This window comes from Anolis carolinensis, chromosome 5 (genome assembly GCF_035594765.1).
Source record: "Anolis carolinensis isolate JA03-04 chromosome 5, rAnoCar3.1.pri, whole genome shotgun sequence".
In the NCBI taxonomy this organism is placed as follows: Eukaryota; Metazoa; Chordata; class Lepidosauria; order Squamata; family Dactyloidae; genus Anolis; species Anolis carolinensis.
This window is the reverse complement of record NC_085845.1, coordinates 192,182,496-192,207,026: the sequence shown is the minus strand read 5'-3', so window position 1 is coordinate 192,207,026 and position 24,531 is coordinate 192,182,496. Positions and strand designations below refer to the sequence as shown.

The 24,531-nt window shown below is 39.7% G+C and overlaps 2 protein-coding genes across 6 annotated transcripts in view; one reads left to right on the top strand and one right to left on the bottom strand.

Annotated features, from left to right (window-relative positions):
- Window positions 1-7,076: 7,076 nt before the first annotated feature.
- On the bottom strand, window positions 7,077-10,126 carry LOC134299663 (uncharacterized). The gene is made up of 2 exons (XM_062983176.1): window positions 9,992-10,126; window positions 7,077-9,061 (listed from the first exon to the last, which is right to left on the bottom strand). The coding sequence occupies exon 2, from the start codon at window positions 8,937-8,939 to the stop codon at window positions 8,187-8,189; it is 753 nt and encodes a 250-aa protein (XP_062839246.1). The 5' UTR covers window positions 8,940-9,061; window positions 9,992-10,126; the 3' UTR covers window positions 7,077-8,186.
- An 82-nt stretch (window positions 10,127-10,208) lies between these two features.
- LOC100554815 (solute carrier organic anion transporter family member 1C1) overlaps window positions 10,209-24,531 on the top strand; it is a 41,240-nt gene continuing 26,917 nt past the window's right edge. The window contains exons 1-3 of one of the 5 annotated variants that reach the window (XM_008110366.3): window positions 10,209-10,347; window positions 20,586-20,727; window positions 22,686-22,831. In XM_008110366.3, coding sequence (XP_008108573.1) covers window positions 22,721-22,831 — 111 coding nt within the window. In that variant the 5' untranslated portion in view covers window positions 10,209-10,347; window positions 20,586-20,727; window positions 22,686-22,720. Of the gene's footprint in view, window positions 10,348-10,371; window positions 10,499-20,585; window positions 20,728-22,681; window positions 22,832-24,531 lie in introns of those variants that run through there. The other 4 variants (XM_008110364.3, XM_008110365.3, XM_062983174.1 and 1 more) reach the window with 4 other exon arrangements.

The window sequence follows — 24,531 nt, the reverse complement described above, 5'->3', positions numbered from 1 at the left end:
TTATGCCAGGAACAAAGCAAGACATGTGTCGACTGCCCCGATCCTTCTCCCTCAATCTTTGGGATGTCCTCTTGGCATTATGCTGGGAGGAAGGCAAGACATCTGGTGGCTGAGAGCACTTCAGAGGGTTCTCAGCTGCTGTGTAAGGAGGAGGGACAGGGAAAATGAGGAGGGCCTGAGGTAAGCACCCAGGGGGGTGCATCCAGTCCCTGTGCCTTAGTTTTCCCATGCCTGCTCTAGGTTGACTCCAAATGCATAGATTTTGGGAAATAAGAATTATTTAGAAGAAACATGATTTTGCTGATACCACCTAGGCTTTAAAGTACGCATGGGCAAACTTCGGCCCTCTAGGTATTTTGGACTTCAACTCCAAAACACCTACCAGCTGTTAGGAATTGTGGGAGCTGAAGTCCAAAACACCTGGAGGGCCAAAGCTGGCTCATGCTTGCTTGAAAAGGATTGATCCTAACACAGTTCAAGCACTACATTTCCTATGGAACATTGGAATTCACTGTTTGGTGAAGAGTATTTAGAATTTTCAGCCAGGGAGCTCCTATGGTTCTCCAGGATTTCATAGATGGAGCCAAATCAGTTAGTAGTACCATATTTATGGGAGATTGTGTGAAAGAACCACTGTTTCTATTCTTTTTGGATGGTTCTGGGTAATGTGCTTTCCAGAATGTTTTTAGCATATTGAAAATGATGACTGCAGTCACTTTGAGCATTTTTACACTTCAATCCACATTAAATGCTGTGACTGCATCCTGGGCTTCTCTGGATGAGCAATGTAAAGATCCCTCCCTTAAAAACTACAAACTTCTGCAGGAGGCAGTTACAACATTTAAAGTGGATTGAAGTGAGAATATGCTCAATTATGGCGTGGCCCTTTGTCTGACATATCTCTGACAATTGTCAAATATAACTGGGTTAAAAAAACTTAGTGGAGATGCTTCCTTAGATTGCAACAAACTATTTTGGACTAAAGGAGATTGGTGTTTGCCCCACCATGTCTTGAATTGAAGCTAGATTGTATCAACATGATATAAGTGATCAGAGCACTAAAGTTCACTTTCTGTAAAAAAAAAATCCCAATTCAGCCATAGCTAAAGTGCTGCATTCTCATGAATGAAGGTTAAAAATCCCCAGCATTTCTCTTTAGTTCCTTGTCTTCTGCCAAAGTAACCTGGGAAACTAGATAAACTGCAGTGAAGTCGGAAAAGGAGGAGAAAACAAGAGACCTTTATTTTTTCATCTATACATTTCCTGTTTTTGCTTTTCATCAAAATTGCAATCAGAACTTTGGTTTACTTGTGCTGAAAGGCTTTGTTGGCAGAACACCAGTTCTGGGGATGAGAAGAGAATAGAGATAGATCCAAAGGTGCTGAACTGTAGGTCAGTTTAAAGAACACCAAGTATTGCCTGGGTCCCAACATTTTAGTCATAATTTAACTGTCTTCAAAGAGGCCTGAATGTTACACATTTGTCGTGATGGATGGGGAAGCAAACCATTGTGGTTTGCAATGCACTTATGCGTATTGTTCTTGGTTAGGTTTCTGGAAAGCTGGAGGAACAGGTAAGAGTATGGTGGTTGACATGTACCCTTTGCAGTTAGTGGTCAGAACTTATCTTGGCATTTCTGTAGGCAGAGTCTGTTCCACAAAGATACCTCCAAGCCTGCACAGTCTTGGCTTTCCCATTGTTGAAGGTAGGTAAACAGAAGTAAGGTAGGTAAAGGTTTTCCCCTGACATTAAGTCTGGGGGTTGGTGCTCATCTCCATTTCTAAACTGAAGAGCTGGCGTTGCCTGTAGACACCTCCTAGGTCATTTGGCTGGCATGACTGCATGGAGCACCAGAGCGATAGCTATTAATCTACTCATATTTGTATGTTTTCTTACTGCTAAGTTGGCAGAAGCTGGGGAGCTCATGCTGCTCCCTGGATTTGAACCACTGACCTTTCAGTCAGCAAGTTCAGCAGTGCATTTGTTTAATCCGTTGCGCCACTGGGGTACTGTACTTTAAAAAATATAGAATAAAAATAGGTACATTTGTCCTGTCATACATTTTATCTTCATATATTTTTTTCAAAAGGAACAAACACTTCTACAGAAGTACGTAATAGTTTGGTTTCAAAGATGTCAGAGCTATCAGTATCTACTATATTTTTTCATGACAAAGGCACAGAATTACTGTTGATTGATGGGATCTTAAAGGATGAAAAGGGACCTTTGGCTGAATCTAGTTAGGGCGCTTCCAAACTGGTACTCAACACACTGGTGACTCAGTCAATGTTACACATGTCTTCTAATCTAAAGTTAACTTCCTGATCAGCTGTATCTCCTTAGTAACAATGCAATGTTATTTAAACCAAGGAAAAAATGACACCTGATTTCTTAAATATACAATAACTTTTATGCACTTTCTGATCTACTTGGAGAGAATTCTCAAAGGGTTCTATGTGTGAATTACCTGAACAGTGATTCTAACACATTCTCAAATATATTGTCCATGTTAATATTAAGGTTTCCCACCGATGCATGTACACCTACTACAAAGAAGATATGAAATCTGTGGTTAGCTTGATATTGTTGGACTGCAGATCAGCCCCTGCCAATATTGCCAAAAATAGGGAAAGAAGCATGGGATGTAATCCAACATCATGAGTAGGTTTACACATCTGCATACATTTCCTATTTTCTGCTATGGGAAGGTATGAACAAAATAACTTCTTGGATCAATTACATCATCAGTTTATACAAAACAAATGATAAAAAACCTATAGACATATTAAATTCTATCTTGATGTATGGAATCTACAGCCAGCTAAAAAGAATAAACAGTATGCTAAACCTCTTTTTTTCATTTTCACTGAATAATAAGCGTGCATAAATCTTGCCATAAGCAACCAGAATCTTGGAGGGGATGAGGGAAAACAAATACCCCCATAAAGACAAAACGGGGAAAATGGTATCTTATACCAAGACAATTAATCAATATATAACAGTGAATTACATTACAAAGAAAATACAGTAGAGTCTCACTTATCCAAGCCTCGCTTATCCAAGCTTCTGGTTTATCCAAGCCATTTTTGTAGTCAATGTTTTCAATATATCATGATATTTTGGTGCTAAATTCATAAATACAGTAATTACAACATAACATTACTGCGTATTGAACTACATTTTCTGTCAAATTTGTTGTATAACATGACGTTTTGGTGCTTAATTTGTAAAATCATAACCTAATTTGATGTTTAATAGGCTTTTCCTTAATTCCTCCTTATTATCCAAGATATTCGCTTATCCAAGCTTCTGCTGGCTCCTTTAGCTTGGATAAGTGAGACTCTACTGTATAAACAATAGAAAAGCATTATAGGATGACTACTGTATCTGCAGGGAATACATTCCTGGATTTTACATGGATATTTATTTTTATTATTTTCAAAGAGATGAACAATGGAGGAATTCAGAAAAGAGCATAGCTTGTACAGGATGTCTTAAGCGAATAACCAAATCAGTGAAACCATGAATAGTGCTTCCATGGACACAGGGCTTGTACTGGTTTTTTTTTTTTTGCTTTTTTCTCATATTCTCATTATTTGTACAATTTAGATTCTCATATATTCACAAAATATATAAGATCTTCCCAAAGGTTAACCCGAGACCCTGGGGAAAATGTGTGTTATTAAAGCAGAAAGTTGTTTGCTATTAAAACAGAAAACAAAACAAGATTATGCTCAGTCTCCTAGATTGTGAAATGTATTGTCAAGTTCCATGCAGATATTGTCCCTTTCAGACATTTTCAGAATACAGAATTCAGGAAGCATCCTTTCTGGGACCCTTTCCTTAGGCACAGCTTGCGCAAGACACATATTCTGATTGGCCCAACAGACAGGGCTCCCAGGAAAATGCCACACGAGCAGCATGCGGCAGCCTCTTTGCACTCTTTGGTACTGAATAGGGGAGGAGGAGCTGTGATTGGCTACCATGTGATCCTGTAATGGACAAAAAACATGATAGCTGAGCCCTTACCGTTGCAGCCATGTGGTCAAGCTGAACAAGCCGGATTGATTGAAGGGAACCAACCACTCCGAATCTATGCACAAGCCTAATCTACAGTGTTCCCTAAATTCTGTTCTTCCAATGTTTTGGATTTCAACTGTCAGAATCCCTGATCGTTGACTAAAAGAGCTGAAGTTAGTGGAAGTTAAAATGCAAAACCTTTTTGGATTAGAAGTTAGGAATCACTTCTCTAGGAGATTACAGGGATTCTTCAGAGGTCTGAGTGGAAGATTCAGCTCTACAGTTCTGGCTCTTAAACATTTTAAGATTAATCTGATAAGTACTGTTCAGCCTTGAATAGTGGTATATCATATCTGGTTGAGGGCATAGAAGTAACCCCCATGTGTCCTTATCTCTATACCTCACATCAACTGGTGTTGAGAACGTTTCCCCCCCAGGGTTGTTTACCTTCATGTTGTTTCCAATTTCTGGGAATCCTAAAGTTCACAAAGTTTTCTTAGCAAATATGTCCTTGCCTTTCTCTGAGGCTGAAAGAGTGTGATGTGCTCAAGGTCACCCAGTGGGTTTCCATAACCAAGTGGGGATTCAAATCCTGGTCTCCAGAGTCATAGTTGAAAGCTCAAACCACTGCTCCATGCTGACTCAGATGTATGAGAATATGACTTCAAGTTGACTTTTGACATATGAGAACCCTGTAGATTTCATAGGTTTTTCTTGGGCAAAAATACTTATAAGTGCTTTGCAATTCCTTTATCTAAAATATAGCCTACAGCACTTAGTATTTATTGGTGAATCCCCAGTTCAAGTACTTACCAAGGATCATGCAGCCTAGCTTCCAAGACAGCCAAGATCTGATGCCTGTAGGGTATTTACAGTATCTGTTGTTCAAATACAGCTATGTATTATTTCAGCAATCCCATTGTTATGCAAACTAGTTTAGCATGGTGTGGCCTTAAATGGGACATTAAGACTTCCTAACTTTATGAAAGTCTTGTTCCTGGGTGGAGACGAAACCTGATGGCTTTGTTGACACGTGCCAGTATTTTTTGCATTGTCTTGGGAGGAGTGGCTGTATGCATTGTCATGACAAGCATCTTACCCTGAGAAATTCCAGAAATGCCAACCTGGGTGCACCTTGTTTTATGCTTTCATAGAGGCTGATTAACCTGTCACATTAAATTAAATTAATTGAATTGAGAGCAATATGGAATATCTACCCTTTCCTTTAAAAAATTGGTAAAATATGCACAGGTGGTTTTGGGAATGAATATGTATGAAGTTGTGTGGTTTCTTATTCATGTTAACATGATGTACTTTTGAATTACTTTCAAAAGACAAACCTATCTAAGATTTTTCCTGGCAAGATTTGTTCAGAGAGGATTTTCCATTGCCTTCCTTTGAGACTGTAAAACTGCAACGTAGCTGAGTATGTGGGTTTCCATTAACAAGTGGGGATGTGGGCCTTGGGATTTGAGTCCCAGTCCAAGACTCTAATCACTACACCCCATTGGCTCTTTCTATCTCACAGTGTTGTTATAAAAATAAAATATGTTGTATGAGAAACACATAAAACACTTGTTGGAGGAATGGCAAGATACCAACGGTGACTGTAGATAAGTTACAGTGGGGTCTATAATGGATGAGTAGACTTTTCACTGTTAACTATTAAACAGACAATAATGAATAACAAGCTAGCAAGAACTTTAAAAGACCAAGACATTCTAGTAACCCTTCTGTCGCATCCATATTTTGAACCAGCAATAAGATAATACATTTTTTAGCAGAGGCTGCCAAAGACAGCTCAGGTTTCAGTTTTCATACAGTATTTTGAGAACCTTATTGCATGAATCTGCTATTCTATGATATTTGCACAATCACTAGTAGTGGGCACATATTGACGCAAGCACCCTCATTATCGTACATCTCTCCATTCACACAACTGTGCTGATTCACAGATCTGTGGTCCTGTTGCAGTAGGTCAGTTGATGGGAATGTAACAGGATTGGCATTTATTTACTGATTTTTGGCCATCAATACCGGTAGTGGATTAATTGTAGGAGGCAGACCAACAATGGGATCACATAGCATTGCTCAGTGCTGGTTTGCCTCCCTTCTGTGATGCAGTTCCATGTCTTTGGAATTCATATTTTAATCAAATGTAACTTTTTCTCTTTACATTCCATTGCCACCTATTAATATTAATTTCCCAAAATAATATTTGGCTGAATTTGGTCCAGGGTACTAAAATTCAAAGCACAGCCATGTTAGTTTGGATCACTATGCAACATGATCTTGTAGCACTTTTGAGACTAAGTAAGAGAAATAAATTGGTAGCATAAGCTTTCAAAGACTGAGGCTACTTCATGAGATGGAACAGGCTCTACTGCCATTTTTTCCCTGGCTGTCGAAATGATGGCTTTCAGTTTCTATCAGCTACACGTGGAGCTCAGAGAGACAGCTCCGAGTGTCTTTTAGCCAAACTGGGTTTCCATTTTCTCAAAAGCTGGCTTTTGAGAGGCAGATTGGTGATCTAAAGTTTCAGTGCCACACGCAGTTCTGCATAGCTTGGCTTGCTTTTTGACTCAAATAGCAATAAATAAGCAGTTTACTTTCTGCATACTTAAGAAATTGCCACTGATGGTGCCCTTCACACGAGGCAAGCTTCAATTGTGGGGTAGAGATTTCTTGCCTTTTCTAAAGCTGCCATAAAATGAGGAGGTAATTTATATCTTTTTATACCTGCTACTTTGGTTTTTAAATTGTTGTGTAAGCCTTTATTAGTCCTAATTCTAAGGATCCCAGAAAGGATGGTTTCTTAAGTCTGATGCATTTAACACAGGTTTTATTGAAGGATATAAGGAGAAACGAATTCAGAAAGTGTGGTTTCTTAAGTTTGATGCCCTAAAAATGATGGAAAAGGGAACCCTGTAAGTTCCCCATTGCTGCCAATGGACTGGATCTTCTCAGATCGTTTGGTTGCTGGATAGAAAAATGGTTTTTTCCCCCGACCAAATTTGAGATGCTCCCAAAAAACACATCTGGGGTCCACTGAAAACTGGATAATAAAAACAGATCTGGGTTTAATTGAATTGCACATCCCTAGAACACATCTCTTTTATTCAGCTGATGTACACAGGTTTTTCTCCATCTGCTGTAAATTTAGAAACTCAAAAGACAGCCTCACTTGGTCCTCTTAAGAATGGCAGTAAGACAACAGTTCTAAGTGTAATCTCACTGCAGTGGTGTAAACCAATGGCAGCAAAATTCTTGCATGAGTAAAAATGCTCTGATTTCCCTTTCTACCATGTGGCAGCTGATAATTTCCATACCAGTGGGTTGGTAAATCTGCTCTTGATGTTAGTCTGTACTTTAAAGGAACTATCAGAGAGATAAACCTATTTGGGGCATAGAGCTCAGCACCTTGGATAGCTTTTCAAAAATCTACTCTGAAGGGCGTAGGTTCGAATCCGGGGAGCAGAGTGAGCACCCGCTGTTAGCCCCAGCTTCTGCCAACCTAGCAGTTTGAAAATATGCAAACGTGAGTAGATCAATAGGTACCGCTCCAGTGGGAAGGTAATGACACTCCATGCAGTCATGCCAGCCACATTACCTTGGAGATGTCTACGGACAATTCTGGCTCTTTGGCTTAGAAATGGAGATGAGCACCAACCCCCAGAGTCGGACATGTCTGGACTTAATGTCAGGGGAAAACCTTTACCAACTAAAAATATGTAGCTTTAACAAAAGCAGCCAAAGACCCTTAAGTTGATGAAAGTAATGCACACAATAAGAAAAATGGTTTAAATGTGCATCTGTTGGGGAAAGTCAGTGCTAAAATATACATGAATTTCCATGCCAAAAAAAAATCACTCCAGAGTAATAATAATAATAATAATGGGGGACTCGGGGCGGCTTACATGGGGCCATGCCCAATTCAATACAATAAACCATAACATAATACAATTAAATACATAAAATAAACAGTACAACATAAGATCAAAACAGCAATATAACACGAGCGGGCCGCATGAATACTACATTTAAAAACTAGATTAAAAATTAAAACTCTGGGTGAGAAAGGGATCAGAATAAAACCTCGAGGGACGGGACATCAGATAGTGAACCAGTCTAGAGGATAAATATCGGGGGGGAGTAGCATAGAACATTTACTCTCTGAAAGCACACCGGAAGAGCCATGTTTTTAAATCTTTCCTGAAGGCTAAAAGGGTGGGGGCTTGCCTGATTTCAATGGGCAGCGAGTTCCACAAGTGAGGGGCCACCGCAGAAAAGGCCCTCTCCCTTGTTCCTACAAGGCGAGCCTGAGATATAGGTAGTGGCGACAGGAGGGCCTCCCCTGATGATCGGAGAGGTCGGGCAGGTTTATGGTAGGAGATACGGTCACGAAGGTAGGCGGGTCCCAAACCGTTTAGGGCTTTATAAATGATGGTCTGCACCTTGAATTGGGACCGGAAGATGAACGGCAGCCAGTGGAGCTCCTTAAACAGGGGAGTAGATCTCTCCCTGTAACCCGCCCCCGTTATTAGTCTGGCGGCCGAACGTTGGACCAGCTGTAACTTCCGGGCCGTCTTCAAGGGAAGCCCCACGTAGAGCGCATTACAGTAGTCCAGTCTAGAGGTAACTAAGGCATGCACCACCGTGGTCAAGTCAGACTTCACGAGGTATGGTCGCAGTTGGCGCACAAGTTTGAGTTGTGCAAAAGCCCTCCCGGCCACCGCCGACACCTGCACTTCAAGCGTCAGCGCTGAATCCAGGAGGACCCCCAAACTGCGGACCTGTGATTTCAGGGGGAGTGCAACCCCGTCCAGCACAGGCTGCCACCCAATACCCCGATCCGACGAGCGACTGACCAGGAGGGCCTCTGTCTTGTCAGGATTGATCCTCAGCTTGTTTCTCCTCATCCAGTCCGCCACAGCGGCCAGGCACTGGTTCAGCACCCGAGGGGCTTCCTTGGAGTCAGGTGGGAACGAGTAGTGGAGTATCACAAGAAGGTGTAGGTGGAATTCAGAGACATGTGGTGGAGCTGAAAAAAAGAGAAATCCACATCCCTTTTTTAGTTTGCTTGAATTCTCCCTGCATGATGAAAGCTCACCTGCCATAAAGATATTTGTGTCTCATCTATTTTTCCCTTGGTGTTTTTGAATAAGGTGATTGGCATAAAGTAAAAATTACAAATTCACCTGGTCTGAATTTAGCCTGATTACCTCCATTTTGGCCCCCATGGCCTGTATAATTTTGCTGAACTCTGTCATGTGTGCTATGCTAGATAGAAATGCTGCCACTGCAATATCAGGTGCCCAGGGCCACCTCATTAGATGTTGCTATGATGCCAGACCCTGAGAACATCTTTGTTAACATTCTGTGCAGGTCACATAGACCACACGTGCATTAGATATTGCTCATGTGCACTTTGTATTTTTCTTTGTAGTTCTAAAGTCCTATAAAATACTGATGCTTGAAATAAACTATCTGAACTGGTGCTATTAATGTGTTGGGAGTGAAAGCAGTACTGTGCTTGACAGTTCATTTGGCCAAAGTTTTTGTTTGTTGTCTGTTTGCCTTCATGTTCAGTTTCATTGCTCATCGTGGCATCTTGTCTCACTTGAACAGATACTGTGGGGCTGATATTTCAGTCCTGCCTTACAAGGCCACATGAAAGCCTTTTTAAATCATGCTGTGGTTTCACTGCATGAGCAATTGTATGTTTATGTTTTCCTCTTTCATCCACATACCTATTCTACCTCCTCCCAAAGTAAGATTGTTTGCATTGATGGCATACTTTCAAAAGATTAGGCCTGAGTCTTTTGCAATGCATGCTAACTGTATCCCTTTATTTTAGTGGCTCTGGCTTCTATCAGCTGTGTTAAGTAAACTCAGTCACTTCCAGTTTCAAAATGTGATTACCTAGCCTCGTAGAAGGAAAAAGTTAACTATTCAGTCAGGAGCACCTTACCTGATGGTCAAAATTTCAGGACTGAAGACTTCTCAGACTGTTGTTTTATTTTCCTCCTCCTCAAAATAGTGGTGATGATAATGATGATATTGAAATGAAACTCATCTGTTCACAGCCAGAGATCCTGCCTGGTACCAATTGTGGGCAAAGAGCCAGCTTTTCAACTATATGCATATATTTATAGGTTCATTGCTCTAGCAATTACAAGGTATTCATTTGGAAGCGAGCAAAAACAAGGAGAGCCAAAGGTTTTGCAATGAAGTGGGACGGTCTTTCAAAGGAGATTGATCACTGCCTTGGCTCGGTGCCCCAACAGTAACAAGGAAGGTTGCCGGACAGAGAAACCAACAGCCTGAGTAAGTTCTCCCTCTTTCCCATTCTGCTGATCTCAGTCTCTTTAGGAATCCAGTGGTGGGGAAAATGATTTAACTCTTGCAGGAATCTATTAAGAACAACAAAAATGCTTTTAATGTGGAACCTTCTGTTTTCGAAACTGCAATTGGCCAGGTACAAAACAACCTGTACTGAGTTAATTTGGATGTTTAGTCAAGTAAGGGGGCATATTGATTTTTATTTGACTCTGATCAGTTTTAATATGTTAATTCTAAAGTCTCTCTTAGCAATTTGTAGACATGTTTGTGAGCAATGAAACACCATGGTATGCTCAGGGTCTCTCTTTGAATGTTGTTCTAAGATGATAGAATAGTTATAAAGATTTATAATATTAGAGCTATGCTTAGCCCTCATCTTGAACTGAATAACTATGGTTTTATTTTCTGGCTCCATGGGAATTCTAATGTATTTCAGGGCATAATAATGTCCCAGGATAATGTGTGCGCGCAAAATCAAGGGTTTTCTACAATACCCAAGTACAACAATAAGAAACACAAATGAGATAAGCTATAAGACCTATCTCTATGTGTCCACAGAGGAATTTCCAGAAGCTGCTTTTTCAGCTGTGCTTGTACTTGACAAATGTTCTGAGGAAACATTCAGCAAAATGTTGCTTTTGGAGTAAAGACTTGGCAGGCTAAATGATGGGGTGGGGTGTGTGTGTGTGTGAAGATGATTGCTGTGTTACACTGAAAGAGGCACTCCAGTGCTTGCCCTTAAGTACTTTTTGTTTTATTGTACTTTCATTCTGCAAAATACACAAGGCAAAAATAGCAATGGCCAGATGTAGCTGCAGCCTGGGTATTAAACTACAGCTCCCTTACTATGATGCCTCCCCTCACTACTTACCTTTGCATCTCTCCATAAGATCCTACATAGATCCTGAGGAGCAGTTTTTCTTTTAGTCCCACCATCTTTTTGGTGAAAGTACAAGATAGGACCTTCTTGGTGTCGGCTGCTCTGCTCTGGAACTCTCTCCATAGGAAAACTAGATTGACTTCTTCCATTTTTCTGTTGGTAGTCAAAGCCTTTTTAAAAAGTCAGCTAAGTTAGACAGAACTAACTTATCTTCCCTACCCACACCACGATGAAGCAACAATATCTTGGAAATGTTTTATCATCCATGCTTATCCCATCTAGAATGCAGAAAAATACAAGTACATACAAGTTCATGGGGAAGCCATGGATTTATTCACTAGTGATTTTTTTCTCTCCCAGGGAAAAATGCCACTGTTGCCTTGACTCCAAAGAAAACTAATTGCAGGTTTTTGCCCAGAACACTTTGCCATCTTAAGCAACAATAGGCCATTTATACAGGTAGCTAAGTTTCAGATTACTGATTTATTTTTGACAGAGGTTGACATTGTTTCTTAGCATTCATAGTAGTTTTGCTGTATCATCTTTCAAACACAAAACAACATAGTAACTTTTTGTTCCAGTATCATATATCACATATTGACTATGACAAAAACAACAATGGTAAAATGTCATGGAATTGCTGGAACATTTTGACCAAGATACTGTATGGCACTGGCAAAATGCTAATTTTATGGAGTTCCATCTAATGCAGAGGTGTCAAACTTGTTGCCCTCCATATGTTTGGGACATATGTCCCAGAAATCCTAGCGAGCTTATCCAATAGCCAGGAATTCTGGGAACTTAAGTCCAAAACACCTGGAAGACCATAAGTTTGACATCACTGATGTAATGGAAAACAGTGTTAGCCAAGCTAGCGTTGGAGGTTGTCCTATATGGTCAGTCAGTGGTCATTCACATGAAGAGCTGTATCTGGGTACCATGGGAAAGCTGTTGACTTGTAAGGCAGTGCAAGCTCTCTCCATATATAAAGCTGTGGTTTTTAGCTTTGAATATATTAGAATGGATTTTAACTGTGCATTTTTAATACTGTCAGGCTTAATTCTGTTTTAATGTTTGCATATTTGTATATTTTAAATTGTATGGTTATATTTTTAATGTAAGTCGCTTTGAATTTCCTTTGGGAGAGATAAAGTGGAGATAAAGCCTCCTTGGTGTGATGATGATGATGATGATGATGATGATGATGATGGTGTTAATAATAATGTTATTAAAAGTTTGCATAATTCCGTAATATAATTGTGTAGATCCTTTTCGAGCCAGTGTGGCCCAGTATTGGACTATGGACTTTAAACCATTAGTCCATTGCAGTCGCATAATCACCAATAACTGATACAGGCAATTCCCAGGTTATAGACAAGATGGATTCTGTAGGTTTGTTCGTAAGTTGAATTTGTATGTAAACCTGAAAAAGATACATGTTGAATGTACGTCCAGCCAATATATATCTATCCACCTCATCACAAAGGGCAGATTTTGGTGGCATGTGCTGTGCTAGCTTTGCCCTACTTCACGCACGGAGTCCACTGGCTCCCATCAAATGATGCCGGCAGGGCTCAGTGGGTGAAGTAGGGCATAGCTGACACATGCACTGGATGCTTCGTGTGTTGCCATAAAATTAATGGTGGGAAGCCGCACGCTCTATGTTTCCTCCCATTGGGATCATCCTCAGCTGGAGCTGGGCAATGCAGGACATGGAGTCCCAGGTTCCCCATGTCTTGCAACGACACTACACTCAACATTCTCGGTGGCCATGTGACAAAGTCATAAATCTATATCTCTTCTCTATCTCTGTCTATCTATATTAGCTTTGGATAGCACAGGGAAGCATTATCATCCCTGTGGTGTTTGTTATCCTGGCTGTGCTCCTGCTCAGAAGATTTCACATCACTTTTTTGTCCCTGTGGTACAGTAGAGTCTCACTTATCCAACTTTCTGGATTATCCAACACATTTTTGTACTCAATGTTTTCAATACATTGTGATATTTTGGTGCTAAATTCGTAAATACAGTAATTACTACATAGCATTACTGTGTATTGAAATGCTTTTTCTGTCAAATTTGTTGTATAACATGTTTTGGTGCTTAATTTGTAAAATCATAACCTAATTTAATGCTTAATAGGGTTTTCCTTAATCTCTCCTTATTATCCAACATATTCGCTTATCCAACGTTCTGCCGGCCCGTTTATGTTGGATAAGTGAGACTCTACTGTAATTGGATTTTGAAAAGGATTGGTGAGAAAGCTTCAGTGGAGACACCTTTTCTGCATGATAACTCTTCCAGGTGTGAATTTCCTTTCCTAAGGGTAGATTTCTCTCACTTCCTGTTGTCTCACTCTCATTCTTAACTAGGATTTGTATGTAAGTCGGATGTTTGTAACTCTGAGATTGCTTGTACATACCAGTATGAATCCCTACATTATCTCTCATCTTTTCATTTGCACAATTGCAGTTATTAATGATCTTACATTCATACCTCCCCATATCTTCATCACCCTGCTTTCCCGAACTTCTGCTGCTCTGTGATTTTATCTTTTAAAAAGAAAAAAATTGCAAAAGCAATTTTGCAATTCCAGAAATGCTTTATTTTTTTGAAAAGGCATATTACTGTAAAAATAAAATAGTGAAGGGGAGAGCAGGAGAAGAGGAGAGGAAGAGAAGCACTCCCTCTGATATCAGTGCTGGCATAACAGCATCCATCACATAAGGTAGGTGACGGGAGCATTGCACAATTTACAGCTATTTGTGAGTTTTGCCAGTCAATAACAGTATCATTTAATTGCATGGGGAAGGCAGGCCAGAATCATAGAATCATAGAGTTGGAAGAGACCTCATGGGCCATCCAGTCCAACCTCCTACCAAAAAGAAGGAAAGTCACATTTAAAGCACCCCTGACAGATGGCCATCCAGCCTCTCCTTAAAAGTCTCCAAAGAAGGAGCCTCCACCACACTCCGGGGAAGAAAGTTTCACTGCTGAACAGCTCTCACAGTGAGGAAGTTCTTCCTAATATTCAAGGAGGAGGAAGCACATGACATTGTGTGCTAAGGGCTATTCCCAAATATGACAGTTCTTCAATGTAGGTTTTCCTCCCTGCATTGCAACTTTGGAAACCAGTCTTCAAATTTCTGCTTGGCCATGAAAACCTACTGAGTCACCATAGCCCTGTCACAAACTCTCAGCCTTTGACATCATTGAATGAGACTTACTTCAGTGGCGTATGCCGAATCAGCTATAGTTTCTCTAGGCAGCAACACGCAGCGAGCTTCTCTGCATGGCGGGTTCCCACCGGGGGAAGGGGAGAAGAGATGCAGCTGGCACAGGCTGGATGTTATGCCCAACGGGAAAAGTCTGCACCATCTGCATCTTGTCCCTCCCAGTGGGCGCCCACCATGCAGAGATGCCCGCTGCATGTTGTTGCCTAGAGAAACAGCTGTGGATCCGGGTGGGAGGAAGACTGCATTGGATAATACTGAACGTTGGATGAGCAATGGTTGGATAAGCAAGACTCTACTAAAGTTAATACATATAGGTGTAGTAAATAAACTACCAATACAATGCACTCCAGTTAAAAGACATTCTGCAACATATAGTTAAAACTCAAAGGCCTGGAAAAACAGCAAGATGTTTAACTGTTTGCTGTGAGAAATATCATTATGATGATGTTTATTTATATCTCGCTTTTTCTCTCCACAAAGAGAGAGCAGAAAAAGCCTGTAGGAGGGAATGCCAAATTCTGGGAGCAGACACGAGGAAAGCATTCTTTTGTAACTCTCAATAAAAGTGCCAGGGATCACAGTGGAATCAAAAGCATGCCTTCTCCCAAGGTACATAAAAATGGGTAGATAACAATCTTTCTGATAATTTGAACCTAAGCCAGTTCCCTTTCATATTTTGTGGGAGGAGAATTCTCCTAGAACAAGATCTGCCAGGAGGGGTGAGATGCAGCCAGCACAGACTTTTCTCATTGGTCACAGCATTCTGGCCTGCAAGGAGGGATTAAGGAAAATAAGCTTTTCCTTAATCCCTCCTTATTATCCAACATTTTCTCTTATCCAGTGTTCTGTCAGCCCATTTATGTTGGATAAGCAAGACGCTACTACTTTAAAAAGTGTTTAATGTTTTTAATGTGATTGTATGTTTAATTGTTTTTAACTTGTAATTTAGCCATTGCCTTAACTGTCATTTCACATTTTGAGCTGTCTCAAGAGCTGCATTGAGAGAAAGGCAAGGTATAAATAAAAATAATCAAACCGATTCTGGGAGCCCAAAATTATCCAGCATTTGCGGCTCTACTTATGGCAGAAGATTCCTGAGATTCAGGGAGAGGAAGTGCTGGCCTTCTGCTCTTATATGCCTTGATGCTAGATGTCTAAAGCTCTTTCCAAACTGCCATATAAAATCCATATTATCTGCTTTGAACTGGATTATATGGCAGTGTAGACTCATACCGTGTTTCGCCGAAAATAAGACAGTGTCTTATATTATTTTTTGCTCCTAAAGACATGCTAGGTCTTATTTTCGGGGGGTGTCTTATATTTGGCAATTCCGCCAAAACCCTACTAGGTCTTATTTTATGGGGATGTCTTATTGTCGGGGAAACACGGTACAATCCAATTCAAAACAGATAATGTGGATTACCTGCTTTGATCATTTAGATCAGGGGTCCACAAACTTTTTAAGCAGGGGGCCAGTTCATGTTCCCTCAGCCCGTTGGAGGGCCGGACTATAGTTTTTTAAAAAAAAAACTACGAACAAATTCCTATGCACACTGCACATATCCTATTTTGAAGTAAACAAACAAAAAGGGAACAAATATAGCCTCAATGTTAATCATCACCATCATCATCATAAAAATAATAAAGAGGGTTGGAAGAGACCCCTTGGGACGTTTAGTCCAACCCCTTCTGCCTTTGTGCACCAAAAGCACAAGCAAAGCACCCCCGGCAGATGGCCACACAGCCTCAATGTTGTTAATTAATTAATTAATTAATAATAATAATAATAATAATAATAATAATAATACATCATACAGCCCTAAACACTTGGGAAGTGTTTGAGTTGTGATTTTGTGATACGAAATCCAACATCTACATCTTGTTTGCTGTGTACTGTGCCTTCCTCGGCAGAGGAGAGAGCTGTCACCACGGGGGCCGGATAAATGGCTTCAATGGGCCACATGTGGCCCCCGGGCCTTAGTTTGGGGACCCCTGATCTAGATTATATGGCAGTGTAGAAGCGGCCTTAATGAGTTTTAAATTCTAGTCTGCTTGGCTTCCAGATGTGGAACTGAACAGGTGGTGTAATATTTTATTCTTCAATTCAGGCATACAGAATGACTTGGCAAGGAAGATGTAGGGGCCTTGGGAACTGGTGGAAAGTTACTAGAAAAAGCAAGGGGAAAGTCAAAGCCAGATGCCAGGAGAGCAAAAGTGTCCACTCTTGTAGCCTGTTATCTCCCACCAATAGATGCTTGACAGCCCCCTGGGCTATTATTCTGGACCAAACTTATGTGAATGGTGATGGTAGAGACACAATCTGGACCCTGGCCTGGGGAGGGGAAAAACAAAAATGCACGGAGGAAAGATAACTAAAGAATAAATGCACTTCTTTTGAAAAGGTGTAAGGGGAAGTGTTTTCCTTCCTGAGTGACCAAAAAAGTTCAAATGGAAATTGGGAACATTCTAAGCCATGTAATCTCAAAATATAATATGTTCAAAATTTGGAGGTAGTCTATTTAAAACTTACTGTATATACTCGAGTATAAGCCTAGTTTTTCAGCCCTTTTTTTTAGGACTGAAAAAAACCTCTTCAGCTTATATTCGGGTGAGGGTCCTGGTGGGCTTATATTCAGGTTGGCTTATACTCAAGTATATGGTATATTTATTATTTGTCTCTATTATTGGTATTGTTACATTTATTATTTTACTCTATTAATTATTATTATTACATTTATTATTTTACTCTATTGTTGTTGTTACTTTTACATTTATTTTACTCTATTTTTATTATTATTAATACATTTATCATTTTACTCTATTTATTATTACATTTATTATTTCACTCTATTATTATTAAAAGGATACATAAGCACATTTACATTGAAGAAGATGAAAATAATGATTAATCAGAGTTTAACAGTCATATCTTAAATTACAGTTTGATGTAAAGATTCAAAAACATTTAAACTACTGATGCCTCAATTAATGTAATTTTATTGATATCTCGGCTTATACTGGAGTCAATGTTTTCCTATATTTTTTTGTGGTAAAATTAGGTGCCTCGCCTTATATTTGGGTCGGCTTATACTAGAGTATATAGGGTACTTGATTTTCCAAGACGGGAAAGAAAAGTGTTAACACCCTTCTGTAGAAAAACAGAGAACTAAAATCTGTTCTGTTTACAACTATAACTGGAAGTGTAAATACACCTGAACACCACATTCTGCATTTTCTGTTTGCCTTTTCTTTAAAGGAGCTTATGAAGGATGAAAAGTTTCAGCATTCCAATCCCAAGATAGGAGTCAGCGCAAACCTGTTTAAGTGCGACTCTCCCGTTAACCAGGAGTCCTCAAACTTTTAAAGCAGAGGGTGGTTAATGGTCCCTTAGACTATTGGGGGCTGAGCTATAATTTGAAAAAAAAACAACAAATTCCTATGCACACTGCACATATATTATTAAAGAACAATACAATATTTAACACGAAGAACAATTTAAACCAACATAGATTTCCCAGTATTTCATTGGGAAGTGTGGACCTGCCTTTGATTGATGAGAGAGTCGAGTTAATTAGGATTGTTTTTATGTGCCTTCAAATCATTCAGACTAAGTCTAAGGTTTAAGGTGGAGGCCGGATAAATGACCTTGGAGGGCCACATCTAGTCCACAGGCCTGAGTTTGGGGACCCCTGCATTAGACAAATTGTCTTCCAACCTGGACCAGAAAGCAGGAGAGGGCAACTATGCAAGGGAAAGTAGCTAGTTTGGTACTCATAATATCCTTAATATATTAGGGCTCTGGAAGTTACACTACATCACTTCAGTTACAATAGTCAACCTTTTGGGGAGAGAAATTGGCATTTTAGGGTTAGGGCCCTGGTGAAGACAGAAAACTAAACTGGAAATTATTTTCTAAAAACTTTTATACAAATGTCTACCATTTTAAGTCAATTGAGTGGTGCAGACTTAGTCTTTTGAGGGCAACAAGAGTGAGGTACAAGAGCCATATAGAGTCCATGAGCTGTATTTTCCACAGTACAACAAGCCATTTGTACCAGTTGGCACTGAGGAAAAGGTGACAGGATTCAACCCCGGCAAAGTAAGAAGCCCAGCTTAAGATGATGAAGGAGAGGAATGGACCAGTCCCACAGATTAATGGAATTTGAAAGCATGGGCAATACCAGTGACCACTTAACAGAATTCCAATTTACAGTGAAAGATTGTATGGGAGTAGAAGTATCTATGTGAACAATGGTTTCATATTGTGAAGGACTTATGTTGAAATGTCTGTAACATGAGGCCAGGGTGGGACTCTGGGATCTCAGTTTCATAAATTATGGGCAGGAAAGATAGTTGGAAATAAAAAAAAATTAGACCCTAGGATTTCAAGGGGAAGATGGACATAGAAAATGACAACACTGCTCTGCATAACAGAAATGGAAAAGCACTTGTCTTCATCATGTGCAAATGTGGAAACAGTTGTTTCATGATACATTACCCAAACTGTTTCAAAGTGTTGCAGCCTTGAAACACAGATCGCCTGGGTTTAAATGTTTGGAAGGATGTCATATTTGTGATATTATAAGTTTTTCTCAGGAAAAGGCAGTGATTTAATAATAATAATAATAATTTTATTTTTATACCCCGCCACCATCTCCCCAGAGGGACTCATGGCGGCTCACAAATATAAAACAAGCATACAGTGGTATCAAATACAAAAAACACACAAATAAAATTAAAAGGCATAAAATAAAATCACAGTCATTATAAAACACATGATAAAACACAGCAATAAAATCATACAATTTACAGGGTCATAAGCTGCTGACAGGCCTATGAAGACAGCTCCTGTAATCTGCTGCCTTTCAAACCCATCTTCTATGTGCTGAGCCAGGTTCAACCTTTGTGATGTCCAGCTTTTGCCTTTCCTGAATCCAGCTTGCTGTGGAATCATACATGGGTCTATTTTTTTTCCATAATTCTATGCAAAATAAGTCTATCCAGAACTTTGTAAAGATTGCACAACAAGGAGATTGGTCTATAGCTTTTTGGGTCATTACGGTCTTTGCCTGGTTTCAAGATGGCTATGACTCTTGCTTTCCTCCAGATTTTGGGAATCTGACAGGATGCAATGAAGTTGTTCATCAGTTTCAGCAGTCAGTCAGCATGTAGCATTTGGGGCAAAATTCTTAATTTGTTCTATCCGTAGATTGCCCAGGCCAGCTGCTTTGCCATTTTTACATTTATTGAGGGCCATGTCCAATTCAGTAGGTGTAAAAGGTTCATGAAAAATGTTATTTTCATTATCTGGTTATCTGACTATTGGTTTCCTTCCTACTTTAGTGGAAAGGTTGGGTTTCCCACTTTTCAGAAGTTGATGCACTATCTGATCTACCTTTATGTTGGCGTTGGAATTAGTTTGTGAAGGATTATGGCTCAACAACACCTTAACAGCCTCTGTGCCTTCTGACTGCTCCTGCCCATGTCGACTTCTGTTCTCAGCTTTATCCACTGTTCTTTCTTGGCTTCAGAGATGGAGGAGAGAATACTCTGCATTGCCTGGAGAGTTTGCTCACTAAATGGGTCTTCATTGTGGAGCCTGTAATAGTCTTCCAACAAGGCAGCTGTATCAGGGGTAATGCCCTGAAGGTAGTGTGTTCTGCAGCCTCTTGGTATAGAAGCCAGTGAGCAGGTTTTTACTATTTTGATAAAGCGGTCATATTCCTCAGGGATTGGAGCCACCAATATGATCTTGTCATCTAACATGTCTGAGAATTTGGACCAATCTGCTTTTCTGAAGTTGAATCTTCATTTAAATTGAACTTCCTGAGGCCTTATAGTTGGGAACAATTGGGATACTATTGGCCGATGCTGTGTGTTTGGTATTAGGGTCCTACTGATTTAGTGCATTGCTGCACAATGCTGTCACTCACAAATAGGAGGTATCTAATACAGGATGTTTGTTAACTTTAAGGAGGCTTGATAACTTGGAAAGTTAATTATCAGGAAGAGTATTTTTGCTGAACTGTTTAGAAACTATGAGCAGATTGAACATTTCTTACTGAAAACTCCTTGTGTGCTAATTGTATATGTTGTTAATTTCCTAGAAATCCTGAGATGACAACTGGCTCTGAGGTTTACAAGACAAAGGAAATCTGATTTAGATCTTGTTGGTAGATGAAATAGACAAGACTGAGACACGGTCATCATAAAATCAGTCCAAGACCCACAGCAGGAAAGACCATAGCGGTAAAAAGAATGAGTGATTTGGATATAAGATGCCTTTTATTTTGTGTGAACTGATGGTTCCTAGATCAGCGAGGTAGCAAATTAAGTTCATTTTTTTTCAAATTTAGGATCCAGCAATTTGGACAGGCCATTCAAAGTCCAGACTAAAAGCTACCAGCAGCCACTGTTTTTGAGAACTCAGCAGTATGCAATGTTGCAATCTGCATTTTTTCAGTACTGTCCTTAGTATATTTGTGAAGTAATAAGTCTTACCAAACTTCAGCTGTTGCTATGATTTTTTTAAACGTGTGGCAGATATGAAGGTAGGCAGGAACAAAGTGTAGTAATATTACACATGAAGATGGCCCTTTGATTCTAAATGAGACCCCTTCCATTGCTCAGTGAAGCTACTGGCTGCTAAGGTAGGTTTTTGAGGGGTGAGCATTTATGGTTATGATAATTGTACAACAATCATGAATACCTAGTACAGTTAGTTCTCTGTATCCACACATTCTATATCCATAGTTTAAAAATGTGCCAAAAAAAAACAACAGCAAACTTTGATTTCACCATCTTATCTGAGAGATGCCATTTTACTATACTATTTTATATAATGGGACTTGAGCATCCAGAGATTTTGATACTTGCAGGGAATAAAACCTCAATAAATACCAAAGGTGCACTGTTGTACTAATTATGGAGTAGTTGTGAATCTGTAAATTACAAATTCTAAGTGCCATTCTGGAGGCCAGCAGTAAATAAACAAAATGACCTAGTTTTGGTGTTAGATGAAATTCAACATTGTTCCGAATTTTGGATGCATTTCAGTACAGAAGCCTAGTTGGAGAAAGGGGGAGGATAAGAATTAATAGAGCAGAATTAATACAATGGCTTGCAGTTCAACTCAATAATCAAATAAAATGTAACATTCTATGAAGCCAAACCTGAAAATATGTTGATGGCAGCATCCTAGAAATGAAGTCTACTATTTTCCCCAGAGGGCAAGAGTGTGCAGTCATGATCTGAGATTACCTAATAGTGCAATAAAGTTTTTCTAAATCACAATACTTATACAGTAAATATAAACACAATGTACCTTCCTTGAATCCCAGCTTAGGAAAAAGGCAGGGTATAAATAAAGTGATGGATGGAATTATCAAAAGAAAAGTGCAATGCACAACTTCGATTAAAGCATCAGTTGTTATGATACAAGAGTGGCAACATGGAAAGCAATTCACTATTACTACATACATTTAAGTACGTGCATAAATCCACCAAAGATGGTGAATAAGTGGATATCTCATTATTGTTAGACTGTAAATCCCATCATCCTTAGACAAGATAGCCGATGGTGAGGAATGATGATAGTGGCAGATTACAAGCTGTTTCCATTCAGTAGACCAATCCTCATGGTTTAAGGTCAAAATCTAAATAACTTATATTTATTAGGTGAATCATTTCATATCCCTAAACTTAATTAAATTGTGAAAAGGGATTTTTTTAAAACCAAACAGATACATTTCATTTTTATACAAGTAAGAATAAACCTCCAAACTCTTGATTGTTAAGATCGCAGTCCTAGGCCTGCTTAATCAATGTGATTGCTTCAGTAGACTTGCTTCATTGTAAAATACATTTTTTGTTGTTTTTCAAATCAAATCTCTGCAGAACCAATGATTCCTACCTTTGCCAGCTAAGGAATGAGCCAATTTGGTCATCTTGTGGTTATGATTTCTTTTGTGGGTGGATGGGTGTAGGTTTGTTTACTGACATTGCCGTATGTTGAAAATTAATCTATCTGTGAGTTGGAGTAATTGAACCAGCCTTGCTAATGCCCTTCCAAAAGCAAACACCATGAGTTGCTTTTCCAATTTAGCTTCCTAAACTGAAGCCACTAAATGGTGTGCCTGGGGACTGTACATGGGAGTGATGTCCATGAAGGAAGTGATGCAAGCCCCATCCCTATTTATCCCAGACAGAGCCATCGGTGTTCCCAAGAGAGAAGGTCAACACCATGGAGGGCAAAGCAACTCCTCAACAAGCAAAAGATGGCCTGTCTTTTATGGATAAAAGCCTTGGGTCACATCCTATGAAGAGAATCTCACTAACTCTTTCAAAGTTAAAGGTATGTCCCTGTTCTTTCTCTTCAATAAATAGCAAATGTGCTTGGAGTATTCATATGCAAAAATATATTCCAACGCCTCTCCCTTCTTTTCATTTAAGCTAAGCTCCTTGTGATCTGTACTTATGTCTTTATAAATGCCGATGATGCTAGGGAATAAATAATGGTTCTTTCTATCTCTCAGTGTTTATGTAGAAGCTGGAACATTTGGACTGTAGAAGTAATGCAGTTTTGACACCACTGTCATGGCTCAATGCCATGGAATCATGGGAGGGGAATTGTAGTTTGATGAACACTCATTGGTAGAGAAAGTTCAAGATTGTCTAAAGCAGGGGTTCTCAACTTGGGGTCCCCAGATGATTTTGACCTACAACTCCCAGTTTACCAGCTGTTAGGATTTCTGGAAGCTGAAGCCCAAAATATCTGGGAACCCCAGGTTGAGAACCATTGGTCTAGAGCGAGAACTCCCATGATTCCATACCATCGACCCGTGGCAGCTAAAGTGGTGTCAAATTGCATTCATTCTACAGTGTAGATGCAACCTGAGTGAATCTACACCTGCACAAGAGAAAAGTATTATCGTGTTTCCCCCGAAAATAAGACCTAGTAGAGGTTTTGGTGAATTGCCAAATATGTTGTCAGAAAACAATTCTGCTCTATTTTTAGAAAACCTTTTTGCTGCATAGAAAAAATGGGTGGCGGCGACTCTCAAACGATGTGTTTTTCTGTGTAGAAAAGTCTTTCTGCATCACTTTGGGTGAAGACCGGAAGAAAATTGCACAAGATTTCCATTAGTTATTCTTCCTGGTGGGCTTACCAAATTTTAGGAAACCAATTATTTGACTTGGGAGTGAATAATAACAAATAGTCTTTCCACATGATCTATCTGTTGACTGTTCAAGGATGGTACTGAAATCAGGGAGTGCAAAACAGAGTTTAGGAGATGCTGCTGTGAGGCACTACATAACTATGTTTTCTTAATGGTGGTGGTGATTCTTCCTTTTTTGCTCCTCTTGCATACCTACTCCCCCGCCCCCTCATCTTTTTTCTCCTCAATATGGAAAGAATGAGAATGTAACTTATGCTTCTTTCCAGATGGAAATACTGAGGATGAAATCTATGGAGATCATTATTATCGATGACCATCAGAATGTTCACATATTTCTGAAGTGTTGAGTGCTTCTCTCTTTTCTATAGTGCAGATGGAAACAGGATATATGTATGTTTCTGGGCAGATAAAAGTGTTTTCATGAAATCCTTTAAAACGCTGGATGACTTTTTTCCATGATACTTAAATGAATGGTCTCCTCTTGCACCATTATGTTCCTTCCTTAAGATCCATTGATCTTATTTTCTACAGTTTCCTCAAATATAGACACTGAAGGATGGTTAGATGGGATGAGAAAAGATAAACAGAGAGAGAGAGAGAGAGAGATCTTCAAATCCCAAACGTTTCTTCTCTCTCTTAAAATTATAGAATAGTAAGGGGCCCCGGTGGCGAAGTGTGTTAAAGCACTGAGCTGCTGAACTTGCAGACCGAAAGGTCCCAGGTTCAAATCCCGGGAGCGGAGTGAGCACCCACTGTTAGCTCCAGCTTCTGCCAACCTAGCAGTTCGAAAACATGCAAATGTGAGTAGATCAATAGGTACCACTCTGGCGGGAAGGTAACAACGCTCCATGCAGTCATGCTGGCCACATGACCT

What these genes read in the sequence shown, in the direction of transcription:
- LOC134299663 (XM_062983176.1), bottom strand. Translation starts at nt 8,939, where the DNA reads ATGAGGAGAAACAAGCTGAGGATCAATCCTGACAAGACAGAGGCCCTC.